We start from the raw sequence: 13,492 nt of genomic DNA, 5'->3' as shown, positions 1-13,492 counted from the left end.
AAAAGGTAGGGGGTAGGAGTAACAGGTTAAATAAAGGTGAAATAAATAAATAAAAAATAATCCTGGTTCCATGAGAATATGAGTGAGATGTCTTATTATGGGATATGCCTGGCCTTGTCCACAAGTTTGAAGTAACCAATCACACAGTGTATGTTGGAGACTGACAGGTTGAGTGGTGAATAGGGTGAGCCCCTCTCCTTCATAAAGGGAGCCACTCGCCCGCTAACTGGTCATTCTCAAGCATACCTCTCTTCCTAGCACTCTTGACAGCAGGGAAAAGCTGAGACATCTCACTCGTATTCTCATAGTACCGGGTTTAGGCAAGGGACCCTAAATTATATTTCAAATAATAATTTTGATGTCTCACGCAGACATGCTCTCCAAAGCCAGGGTCAGTTCCAACAGCATGACCCCTCAGAGGCGATGTCTAGTCGGTAAAAAACCCTCATAAAAGTATGAGGGGCGGCCCAACATGCCACCATGCAGATCTCTTGTAAAGATGCCCTTGCACAGTGTTCAAAAGGTAGTCAAACCCCTGTTCTAATGAGCCCTCAAGCCCTCCGGTGGATGTAAACCCCCTTGCTATTTGTAAACCAATATAATAGCCTCCATTATCCAAAGGGATAGCTGTTAATGAGAAGCTCCCCCTTTGCAGGGGGGGGGGGTGGGAGCACCCCAGACAGGAAGAGAATGTCACTCTTGCGCCATGTTCTTGCTCTATCCAAGTAGATGCACAAGTTGCATACTGAACATAAACGGTGGAGACACCCTTCTTCCATAGAGGGGAAGGGCAGAGTTTGGAAAACAATAAGGGTCTTTCTATAAACTAGGGTACCAGTGAGCATTTATTGTAGTGGAAAACATGTTGGAGCTGTTACAAAGTCATGAATAATAATTATCCTTTTTCATGTTTTAATTTTTTTTATTTCGCCTTTATTTAACCAGGTAGGCAAGTTGAGAACAAGTTCTCATTTACAATTACGACCTGGCCTTCCCCTTCCTGCCCTTCAAGGAGTAGCTTGTCTACAGCTCCTCTCCAATTTTTCCTCATCATTCGTCTGATTCCCGATCCCAGGTCCTGGCCACAGCAGAGGGTCAGGTATCAGGTCTTATTTAAAAAATATATATATATATTTCCCACTCCTTTGTGTATTCTTCGGCTAAAACAGTTGGCCATACAGTTCTGATTGATAGTAATGAGAAGTAATTTTTGTAGTGTATCATGTAATCATGGGGTAAAACTTGTGTAAACAGGCAGAGGGCTGATTGTTCCTTCTTAAGATTAGATAAGTGTTTAAATGGGAAATCAATCCAAACACTAAATAGGCATATGGCATATATGACAACTGCATTTCATTGACATTACGATATTTTGATTCAATAATATTGCAGGTTGCATTCAAGTGGCTCTCGATAAAGACACATTTTTTTGTCAATTGCTGTTCAAATACGTGATATAATTTATTTTTTTTTACAAACATATACATTTTAAATGGCCATCCCTACCATTTTCTTTCAATAGTGCGAGTTTTTAAGTATTTCACAGATATCCTTCAGTTCCTGATTTGTTTCTGCAGGGTTTTGCAGCATTTCAAGTTGTCCCAAGGACTCTGAATCGTTTGGCTGCTGGGCCTCTATGGCCTCCATCACTTGGTTCAGAGCAGTCTTGAACTCTGTATGAATCATCTCCAGCTTCATTATTATACTCATCTCCACTGCTTGAAGATCTGCAAAATAATAAAGACTCAGATTAGCTGCTAACAGCATGACAATATAAGACACGAGTAACAGGCAGGACATGTATGAAGGCCATGTGGAATACCTCGATCAAAATATCCACCCTTCATATATATTAGTATTATTGATAACCATATAGCTGCTGACAGCCATTCATTTTGGAATTAATGTTGATAATAAAAGAGAAGCAACATTTTGTAACATATAGGCTTACATAAATATACCTTCAATTTATCCAGCGGGCATGTCAGAAGCCACGGGCTTATCAAGCAGGGATTGCAACTCTTGGTCTAAAATATAAGTCAAAATCCATGCTGTTATTTAAACTGTCTACATTTACGAGTTCAATATCAATACCTTGATGGCTCAAGAAACCTGATTCGGGTGCTCTGTCTTGGCCAGCTTCTCCTGGCTGCAACTTGGACTGACTGAGAAAACTGAAGAAAATACATAGTTTTGCATGGTTTTGAAACTGACACAGCACAAAAAGTGAAGGAGCGTCAGCATGGAGCTCAGTGGGAAGGTTAATGAATCCCAACAAAAATATATTCTTAGCATCATTTAGTTTTTAAATAATCATTTTAGTGTTATGGCAAATACATACAGATACTTACAAACATGGCATCACACTTGCGTTTTACTCAATAAAATATGCTGATTTACTACAAGTTTCACCCATACACAGCACCACAAGTATTTGGAAAGTTGTAACATTATGCACAAAGTAATAATAATACTTTAAATAACCTAATATGAAAACATATGATGGTAATGTATTATATTGAGTGGCTTTGAAATGTCTGTAAAGCTATAACAGTTCATACAATTCAATTGTTTACCCTAACACATAACAACCAGACACTAGACACCAGACGATGTCACTCTGGCTTGAGGTGGCAAATGGCAGATGGCCTTGACATCTGCAACTTCAAAGAATATCACAGATGTCAAACCACAGTGCATCCCGCACAGTTGGTGGGAACAGAACTTTGAGAAAGTAGGCTCATTTAATCAGACTTGAAACATTTAAAACATGATGTGCCTTGTAGGGTCTTTTCAAAGACATTAGCTTTTGAAGTTGCTAATAGAAGAAAGAAATAGAACTGTTACACTTTGGTAATGTGACTAATAACCAAGTATGTCAAGATCAGATGGGTGAGGTCATTTCTTCTCATGTAAACTGTACTTAGGTTATGATTTCATGCCGTCTCTACAATTTAAGACTTGTACTTGCATTAACTGTACGCTTTTCTTCACCCACATACTTGATTGTGTGTCAAACGTACTGTCAACTTGCTGATTATACATTTAATGACCTAGTTACATAATGCATGATCTTAACAATATGGACTGGTGGAAGCTGGGGCACTGGAAGACGGGCTTGTCTGGGTTAATTTGTCTTTTTCTGGAGTGCTTCACTTGCATCATCTTACAAAGCATAATACAAAAAAGTAGTCCTTATTTTAATCTACTTCCTGATGCATGTAATGCACACAACGGAAGAAGAGTAGTTAAGAAATCCTCACCAGGTGGCTCTACAAGGAATCTGATTGGTTTAGTCACCTCCCTCTTTGCTGGTTCCTCGTCAGAGTCAACTTCCTCGTCAAGGTGTCAACTCCCCTTTTGGCTCATTGCTCTGCCACAGAGTAATTGTCTGTATGTGCAATTAACATTGTTATAAATACTTTCCTATAAACACTGACAAAAATGGGTCAATTGAGTATTAATAATTCACATAGTAATATTTTCAGAAAATACATATAGTAATTTGAAAAAACATAACATTGATCATAAATACAGTGTAGACATTGCTAATGGTAACTGCAGATGGTAACTGCATATTTTTATGGAATATCTACATAGGCGTACAGAGGCCCATTATCAGTAACCATCACTCCTGTGTTCCAATGGCACGTTGTGTTAGCTAATGCAACTTGATCATTTTAAAAGGCTAATTGATCATTAGAAAACCCTTTTGCAATTATGTTAGCACAGCTGAAAACTTTTGAGCTGATTAAAGAAGCAATAAAACTGGCCTTCTTTAAAAGTATTACTTTACTTTATTCCAACCTGTCCAACACAGAATGTAGGGCATTTGAGTTGAAGGTCAAGATTATCTGGAAAATAAACTAAATAATGGAACATTATGGAGAAGTGGTTTGATGAACATGCACCCTCATTCCCATAGTATTTTCCCCGATATTGGTCCTTGTTCTTGTATTTAAACCGCACAAAAGGGGGTCAGGGTGTCACAAAATAGCACTAGTCCTTTTCCCTTCGCTCAAAAATATGCGAAAAAATGTATTCATGATACATTCTGAATAATAGAAGGCATATCTATTTACAAATGAAATACAGACATCACCCAAAACTTTCGAAATGTACACCGTCATCTACAAAGTAATAGATTACATGTTTACCTTCAAATAAAGTGTGTCGTAAAGGATATGATAAATTGTAGATCAAAAACATGGTTTTATTATAAATACATTAGTGGAATGGCAAACACTCATTGCCACACATGGTTTCTCTGGTAGATAATTTTTATACAAACGTTTTAAGAAGAATAGTTCAAGTCCATTGGTTAATACTTGTTGATGGACAAGGCTCTTAGCTACCTCGTCTCCACCACTTCTCTGTCAGTCTCTGTCAAAGGTTGTAGCCAGTCTTAGCCCATAAGCTTTTCCTTTTCTAATCCATCACGTTCATTCCTCCTCTCTTCTTTGCAGCCTCTATATTCAACTCTTCCACTCTCATTCTCTTTCCTCAGACCATGGAAGGGCCACTTCCTAGGAAGTTGTTGTGTAACGGAGATAAGAAAGAGAAAGCATAGAGATAGTGAGAGAGAGACATGTAGAGAGAGCTTCCCCTACCTTTCTATTCTCTCAGACCATAGAGGAGCTGTTTCCCTGGGAGAAGGACAAAAAGAGAAGAAAGAGAGGTAGAGATCTCAGTCTTCATGAAGCAGGAATATTGGGAGACTACAGCTTTCCACTAGACACATTGTGAAAATGTTATGTGGAGTGATCCTCTCTTTGTTGAAACATAAAAACCTAGACACAAACCTCAAGCAGTCTTGGAGTGGGCTAATGCATTGTAGTTTTTTCCCCATTGCTTTCTTAGATCAAACAACGGTTCCCAAATTTACTTTTATATCTCCATTATTTTATGGGAAAATTATACAAATCATGCTTATAAATAAATCATAACTTATTATGTTTATACAAAGTTATGAGCCTGGCATAGTCACTGTCAGTTGAAAAAAAATAAAGATTATTGCTCTCACCACATTGAGATAGGGGATATTAACCAACGATAAAATTAATCCAAACGCCACAGGGAAGAATGACCTGGAGGGAGATAGACAAATAAATATGATGTGAGAACATTCTGACCCAGCAAATGCTGTCAGTTCAGCTTAGAACTACCACAGAGTGAGTCTGTCTTTAATGTTGCCCAGGTTTCCTAGGCAAATTTCAATTCGGGAAATATAACTGTATTCTTATTTTCTCTTAGAACCACAGGGAGGTATCAGACATTTGTGATTTTTTGAAATGTAAGCTTTCTCACATGTTTTGGCCATGGTAAAATGTTTGTCTTAGAAAGTGGTTCAAGGCTGGTCCCTGGATGTGGTCAGTAAAGTGATATACACTCTGTGGCCAGTTTAGTAGGAACACCACCCCGTTCATGAAAAGTGATCACTCATACAAACAGTCACGTGGCCATGGTTTGATTTATAAAGCAGATTAAACTAGAGGCGAAAGAAACGCACACCTATTTAGGCGAGATGCTGGATAGTGAAACAGAACACTTGAAGAATTAAAGGAGAGCCGCACACCCTAGGAGCTCAGATGCAATAATTTAACAACCTAATATCCAACATTTTAGACAGACAAGCTTTATAAAGCAGGCAGACAGGCATTGAGGCATTCAGTTACTGTTCGACTGAAAGTTAGAATGGGCTAAATGAGTGACCAACGCTACTTTGAGCATGGTATGATCATTGGTTCCAGGCTTCCAGGTGCCTGGTTCCAGTATCTCAGAAAAGTTTGGGCTCCTGTGCTTATCACGCACGACAGGGTCTAGGGTTACGTCTTGTGGGCAAAAACAGCTCTTTGATGAGAGGTTGAAGGAGAATCGCAAGAATCATGCAAGCTAACAGATGGGCCACAAACCCGCAAACAGTGGTGTACAGAACGACATCTCAGAGAGCACAGGGATCTAACTGAGGAACAGACAGATATAGGAGCGGCAATCAACAAGGTAATGGAGTCCAGGTGAGCCCAGCAAGCGCTGATGCGTGTAATGATGGTGACAGGTGTGCGTAATGATGGCCATTCTGGCATCCTCGAGCGCCAGTAAGAAGGAGCAGGAGCAGACGTGACACATATGATATGTGAATGGGCAACATTCCATTCTGAAGTTTATATTCTCTTTCTTCAGTCCAAATAATTGCTGCCATCGATTTCAATTAATTTTGCGCCATTTTTTTGTGGTTGAAACGAGGCAGGCGTTTAAAAATACAGTGCTGTCTCAAGGTACTGTATGTTTCTCATCTAGCATAATCCTCTCCCAGCTATCCTGTTTTTTAAGTTGTTGTTCCAACTTGCTTCCATTAACGCATGTCTTCTACGATGCTCTGGATGTCTAAGACCCTCAATGATGAAAGTGTCTGCTGAATTACTAAAATGTAAAATGTCCTCTTTTTCACTATCCTAGAGGTGCTCTTTTTTTTACACACCTGAACAGGAGCACGAAGCCGTAGCTTTCCACAGCCATGCCAATGATTGGCCAGCGGAACAGCACCAAGGCCACGCCACCGAGGAAGAAAGTGGAGCCTCTGAGCTTCTGTCTCTGGAAGAAGAACCCTGCCGTCCTTCTCGGGCCAATGATGAACGCCAGGCCAGCCAGAAACAGAACCTGAAGGAAAGAAGGACGAGACAAGCTTTGTTTGAAATGTAAAACATACATTCTTCCTGTTTGTGCAGCTAATATTGTCACTGTCACTATTACTTCCTGTAAAAAAAATATTTAGACAGTACAGTGCAGGTGTGTATTAATTCCTAAATATTGGTTCTAGATTTACAGAGTACCATGTGAAAAGAGTATAAGTCATGCTGTGTGTAACATCATGTTATTAATGCTATATCAGTGGCCTCTGTTGACCTGTTACCTGCTTCCCCTTGCCAGGCGGTGAAGGAACGTTGCATGATGGTGAGAAGGGAGCACAGTGTCAGTGTGTGATAGCGATTATTACTCACATTCCCAAATGCCAGTAAGACAGAGTCAAAGTACAGCAGCACGCCAAAGAGCAGAAAGAAGAGGCCGAAGCCTGTGAGACCAACACCAATCTCTGGAACACACACACACAAACATTTGTGAGAGTCAGCCCGGGTAGTTCAACCAACTATAGGCCTACAGACTGTTTATACATTTAGATAATCTTTAGAAGTAAAACTCACAGTATTCATATCCATAAAGGCTTTCACCATAACACACTTCAAAGTTCAAAGTCTTCACAATGACATCACTCAAGTCCAAGTACATGTTGCTTATTAACGCAAGTCTCAGAGTTGAAGGTAAAACAAATAAACACTGTGATTGTATGGACAGCCGTTCCTAACCACTTACTCTGAGTCTCTGTGATTGAAACCATGATGATGTTTTCGTCCTCCCCTGAATTCTCTCTCCTTCACTCCCCCCTGTTGCGTATCTCTCTCGCTCCTTCTCCTTGGGAGTTCGGTGTAGATCTGTGCTTCTCCCTTCTCTGTGGTGACCTTTGAACTGAGCTGTCACCATGTGAACATTAACCAAACCAAAGCCACCAGACCTTAGCGATGAGAAATGTAGTTGTCAATCAATACTGGGATTGCCAATACCATATGTTTATCCATTAATTTATCCTTCCATGAAAAGGTGTCTCTTTGAAAAGGATTCAGATTCAGGAGGGATTTCCAAATTTGAAATAATCCCTTAGTTTGAAGAAATGAACCAGGGTTGGATTGGCCATCTGGCAATTCTGGAAAATGCTAGATGGGCTAGTCGAAATTGACATGGCCTGTTAAGATTTAGTTTTATACATTTTGCTCAATTTCTCTGTTGCATGCTGACTAAACTGGCCGCGTTGCGTGCAAAAGTGTTCCAAATTAAATGTACACGTAGAGTGCATTCAGAAAGTATTCATAGCCTTTGACTTATTCCACATTTTAATGTGTTACAGCCTGAACTCAACCATCTCAAATAAAATCAATTACAATTTCATTGGTCACATGGTTAGCAGATGTCATTGTGAGTGTATTGAAATGCTTATGCTTCTAGATCTGACAGTGCAGCAGTATCTAACAGGTAATATGTAACAATTCCACAACAAAACTTAATATACGGTATAACAAATTCCACAACAAAACCTAACACAATCTAGTAAAGGAATGGGATGAGAATCCATAAGTATAAAATATATGGACAGAGCGGCGAAGATGCAATAGATACTGAAGGATACAGTATACAGTATATACAGTTGAAGTCTAAAGTTTACATACACCTTAGCCAAATACACTTAAACTCAGTTTTTCACAATTCCTGACATTTAATCCTCGTATTAATTCCCTGCCTTAGGTCAGTTAGGATTGCCACTTTATTTTAAGACCACCACTTTATTTTAATAATAGTAAAGTGATTTATTTCAGCTTTTATTTCTTTCATCACATGCCCATTGGGTCAGAAGTTTACATACACTCAATTAGTATTTGGTAGCATTGCCTTTAAATTGTTTAACTTGGGTCAAATGTTTCGGGTAGCCTTCCACAAGCTTACCAAAAAAAGTTGGGTGGACTGGCCCATTCCTCCTGACAGAGCTGGTGTAACTGAGTCAGGTTTGTAGGCCTCCTTGCTCAAACACGCTTTTTCGTTCTGCCCACAAATGTTCTACAGGATTGAGGTCAGGGCTTTGTGATGGCCACTCCAATAACTTGACTTTGTTGTCCTTAAGCCATTTTGCCACAACTTTGGAAGTATGCTTGGGGTCATTGTCCATTTGGAAGACCCATTTGCGACCAAGCTTTAACTTCCTGACTGATGTCTTGAGATGTTGGTTTAACCTCTTGAAGATAGGGGGCACTATTTGTATTTTTGGAAAAATAACGTACCCAAAGTAAACAGCCTATTTCTCAGGACCAGATGCTAGAATATGCATATAATTGACAGCTTAGGATAGAAAACACTCTAAAGTTTCCAAAACTGTAAAAATATTGTCTGTGAGTATGATAGAACTTATATTGCAGGCGAAAGCCTGAGAGAAATACAATCAGGAAGTGACTCTTATTTTGAAACCTCTGTGTTCCTATGCATCCCTATTGACCATTGAAAGGAGTATCAAACATATTCCTTTTTATATGGCATCCCTAATGTGTCTACAGCCTTTAGACGTAGTTTCAGGCCTTTATTTTGAAGAATGAGCGTGAACGACCACATTACGTAAGAGAGGCAGCCATTGTTCCTCCCGGTCCTAGTGAAAAGAAAACTGTCCCGGTTGATATATTATCGAATAGATATTTGAAAAACACCTTGAGGATTGATTATAAAAAACGTTTGCCATGTTTCTGTCGACATTATGGATATAATTTGGAATTTTTGTCTGCGTTGTCATGACCGCTATTTCCGGTGGATTCCTGGGCATTACGCACCAAACTGAGGTATTTGGATATAAAAAATATCTTTATGGAACAAAAGGAACATTTGGGAGTCCCGTGAGTGAAAACATCCGAAGATCATCAAAGGTAAACGGTTAATTTGATTGCTTTTCTGATTTTCGTGACCAAGCTTCCTGATGCTAAGTGGAAATAATGCTATGCTAGGCTATCGATAAACTTACAGAAATGCTTGTATTGCTTTCTCTGTAAAGCATAATTTCAAAATCTGAGACGACAGGGTGATTAACAAAAGGCTAAGCTTTGTTTCGCTATATTTCACTTGTGATTTCATGAATATGAATATTTTCTAGTAATATTTTTTGACTGTTGTGCTAAGCTATTCAGCGGTTGCTTATGACAATTTTTCTTCGTCTGGGTTGATAGAAAATAGGTAAAACTGATTTAGGTTTCCCTCCATTAAAGTCCCCGGCCACTATGAGCGCAGCCTCTGGATGAGCATTTTCCTGTTTGCTTACACTTTGTATTCAGGACAAAAGTTAATTGCTTTGCCACATTTTTTGTAGTATTACCTCAGTGGCTTGTTGCAAAAAGGCTTCCTTCTTTTTAGTCTGTCAATGAGGTTCGTATTGTAGAGGAACTACAACGTTGTTGATCCAACCTCCGTTTTCTCTTATCAGAGCCATTAACATTTAAAAATACCTAAAGTTGTATGTGTTAATAAAACAACAAAACCAAGACCACACCACTAACATCAGGCAGTATGACGATACACAAGAACAATACCAAGTGGTGAGTGAACATGGGAGATTGACATATAAAGGGGAGGAAATTATGAAGGTAATGGAGTCTAGGTGTGAATCACAATGATTCACAGGTGCGAATAATGATGAGTGCCAGGTGTGCGTAATGATGATTCCCATGACTGGTGGTTAGTACTCTGGCGACAGTGCACGCCGGAGGGGAAGAGCAGGGGCAGACGTGACACTAACCGACGTGGGTGATTGAAAGATGAACAAGGTTCAGTTGGTGGTGATAATGCACCTTAAAGTTGGTTGGTAAAATCCACAGAAGTAGGAGATAGATGAACAAGAGATTATTTTTTTTAAATGAACTAAAAACAAACTAGTATCCCCCCTTTTATCTGTGGATTAATTGTCGTAGATTAGAGAACACACAATTTTGTATGACTGAAAATGGGTCATAATTATACACAAAAGAAGAACATGCATTTCAGGTCAAATAACCACCCAAATGTCCCAGGTCAAATTAGCTAGCAACAACAATCTAGCTAAATGTCCATGAATAGTTAATGTGTGTTTCGATCCATTCCCAAACTAATATAGCAGGTTCAGAGTTGGTTTTGGTATTTTAAACTCTGAAATTTGTAATCACGTAATCTCCAAAAGTAATGATTTATCATGACAGGGACATAAACAATAACTAGTAATGCTGCATACTCCAACAAGGAAGGTTAAAATCTCACCATTCTGGTAAAAATAGTTAGTTGTATAGTCACTTTTGAGGACACAAGCACAAGTATACTGCACAAATATGATACATTTTACATGATGTATTTCCTATTCAACAAAACTGTATGAATAAGGTTTGAAATTACTTATTTTTTCTAAATATATATAATTAAATAAAAAAATGACTAACTATAAAATGTCACCTTCCTTATAACTGTAAAATAAATATTTGCATATTTAGTGTTAGAGAAAATGTGCATATTGTCCAAAGGTCTCTCCTGAACAAAATGTCTGCCCCCATCGCTGTGAATGTCACATAGAATTCTATCTTGGCTCCCTGAACTCCCTAGGAACTCACCTTTCCTTGTCCATCTATGACAAACAGAGAGTGGTTTCTGTTTAAAATCTATTCATTAAGTTAGGTTATTGTCAACAGCAGCACTCTCTCCTGCTGCGATATGATGCAAGGATTCCAGGCATATAAACTCAACAAAAAATAAACGTCCCTTTTTCAGGACCCTGTCTTTCAAAGATAATTTGTAAAAATCAAATAACTTCACAGATCGTCATTGTAAAGGGTTTAAACACAGTTTCCCATGCTTGTTCAATGAAATATAAACAATCAATGAACATGCACCTGTGGAACGGTCGTTAAGACACTGACAGCTTACAGACGGTAGGCAATTAAGGTCACAGTTATGAAAACTTAGGACACTAAAGAGGCCTTTCTACTGACTCTAAAAAACACGAAAATAAAGATACCCACGGTCCCTTGTCATCTGCATGAACGTGCCTTAGGCATGCTGCAAGGAGGCATGAGGACTGCAGCTGTTGCCAGGGCAAAAACTTGCAATGTCCTTACTGTGAGAAGCCTAAGACAGCTCTACAGGGAGACAGGAGGAACAGCTGTTCGTCTTTGCAGTGGCAGACCACATGTAACAACACCTGCACAGGATCGGCACATCCGAACAGGGACAGGTACAGGATGGCAACAACAACTGCCCGTACAATCCCTCCATCAGTGCTTAGTCCAGCTGAGATGCTGGACTGAGGGCTTGTAGGCCTGTTGTAAGGCAGGTCCTCACCAGACATCACTGGCAACAATGTCGCCTATGCGCACAAACCCACCGTGGCTGGACCAGACAGGACTGGCAAAAAGTGGTCTATAATGATGACTCGTGGTTTTGTCTCACCAGGGGTGTGATGGTCAGATTCGTATGTATCATAGAAGGAATGAGCATTACACCGAGGCCTGTCCCCCAGAGTGGGATCCATTTGGAGGTGGAGGGTCCGTCATGGTCTGGGGCAGTGTGCCACAGCATCATCGGACTGAGCTTGTTGTCATTGCAGGCAAGCTCAATGCTGTGTGTTACAGGGAAGACATCCTCCTTCCCAGGAAGTCTGAGACTTGTATCGGTCCCAGAGTCCGTGGAAATGCATCGCCATCGCGTCGCGGTTTTCGTTTCAGGGCTGCTGAAGGATGTTCTAGCCTCAGATGAAAAGCCCCTTGATCGAGCCCACCGGTCGCTGCGCCCAAAGCCCCGGGATGGGGAGAGGCCCCGTGACATAATTCTTCAAGTGCACTTTTTTCATGAGAAGATGGAGATCCTCCGACGAGCCCGCAATACCACTCTGAGCTTTCAAGGACAGAGCTTTTCCATCTACCAGGACTACTCCCCCACTGTTTCCAGGCAGCGCGCAGCTTTCGGACAGGCCAAACGAGTACTTCGGGACCATCCAAGTGTGAAGTATGGACTGCGATTCCCGGCCCGTTTATGGATATCTCATGAGGGTAAAGACTACACATTTGAATCTCCGGATGAGGCTATGGCTCACATTCAACGTCACATCAAGAAGTCTTGAATATGCTCACAGTTCAGCAACTGTTGCTTGCGAACTGTGGATAGTAAGTAACCCACTTGTGGTACAATTATGTTTAGATATAACAGGCTAGTCTTGTATAGTTGGTGAAACTATTCAGGATTATTTGATGTGATCTAATGTTTTGATCATCTAGAGTGCGTGCCTTATCTCGCTCACCTATTTAGTTTGTTTACACATTGTCTCGGTGACTCAAAATATTTTTGGTTATTGGTTTACTGCATACGTTTGCATTGACCCAATAAACAGTAAATGTCTCCCGAGCCTACACAGTTTTTGGGGCCTCACTTTAATTTTAAAAGTTTTGAGCGTTATTTATGCCCAGCAAACGTTCAACGTTGCGCACACGTAGGTTTTTGGTATTGGTTGTAAGCTGTCTCAGCTTCAACTAGACTACTATTATAATTACTATTATTTTTGATTGTCTTACTACGTTTTCCTTACTTCAAATTAGATTTTTGGCTGAGAGCCTTTATACATTTAATTTATTTTCTCTATCAATGCCTGTTATAAGACTGGGAATACAATTATATACATCTACAAGTGGTGCATTTGTCATTCCGTTTGCACAAGGGATTCGCCTTTTTTTTTATTTGAAAAAATACATACAAATCTTTCTTTTTGCTGCTTGATCCACTAACAAAACACGACTTTAAAGAGCGGGACTGTGGGTTTAGGTTTAAGACCGCACTCTCACAGACATACTGTGTGAAGAGAACATGTTCTACTTAGGCTTGTACCTCATTTGGGGAGGTA

At 39.9% G+C, this 13,492-nt stretch overlaps 1 protein-coding gene across 5 annotated transcripts; it reads right to left on the bottom strand.

Moving 5' to 3' along the window:
• Positions 1 to 960: 960 nt before the first annotated feature.
• On the bottom strand, positions 961 to 10,123 carry LOC118388827 (vesicle transport protein GOT1A-like). Of its 5 annotated transcripts, none has more exons than XM_035778328.2 (7): positions 9,956 to 10,123; positions 7,369 to 7,526; positions 6,999 to 7,090; positions 6,479 to 6,657; positions 5,024 to 5,087; positions 4,611 to 4,646; positions 961 to 3,391 (listed from the first exon to the last, which is right to left on the bottom strand). In XM_035778328.2, the coding sequence occupies exons 2-6, from the start codon at positions 7,391 to 7,393 to the stop codon at positions 4,623 to 4,625; spliced, it is 384 nt and encodes a 127-aa protein (XP_035634221.1). In that variant the 5' UTR covers positions 7,394 to 7,526; positions 9,956 to 10,123; the 3' UTR covers positions 961 to 3,391; positions 4,611 to 4,622. The 5 variants fall into 5 exon arrangements, with proteins under 5 accessions (XP_035634221.1, XP_035634222.1, XP_035634220.1 ...); XM_035778329.2 differs by lacking the exon at positions 961 to 3,391 and adding an exon at positions 3,775 to 4,526; XM_035778327.2 differs by lacking the exon at positions 961 to 3,391 and having other exon boundaries at positions 3,775 to 4,646.
• Positions 10,124 to 13,492: the final 3,369 nt, after the last annotated feature.

The sequence above is a fragment of the Oncorhynchus keta genome, chromosome 10 (genome assembly GCF_023373465.1).
Source record: "Oncorhynchus keta strain PuntledgeMale-10-30-2019 chromosome 10, Oket_V2, whole genome shotgun sequence".
NCBI lineage: Eukaryota > Metazoa > Chordata > Actinopteri > Salmoniformes > Salmonidae > Oncorhynchus > Oncorhynchus keta.
Note: the sequence above shows the minus strand (reverse complement) of the source record. Positions and strands in the feature narration are given on the sequence as shown.

Excerpts from the sequence above, each read along its gene's own strand:
- LOC118388827 (XM_035778326.2), bottom strand. The coding sequence starts at position 7,393 with ATGGTTTCAATCACAGAGACTCAGA. Across the intron at positions 7,091-7,368 it reads TTCAATCACAGAGACTCAGA|AGATTGGTGTTGGTCTCACA; the intron begins GTAAGTGGTTAG and ends TGTGTGTTCCAG. Across the intron at positions 5,088-6,478 it reads GGCTTCGTGCTCCTGTTCAG|GTCATTCTTCCCTGTGGCGT; the intron begins GTGTGTAAAAAA and ends ATCTCCCTCCAG.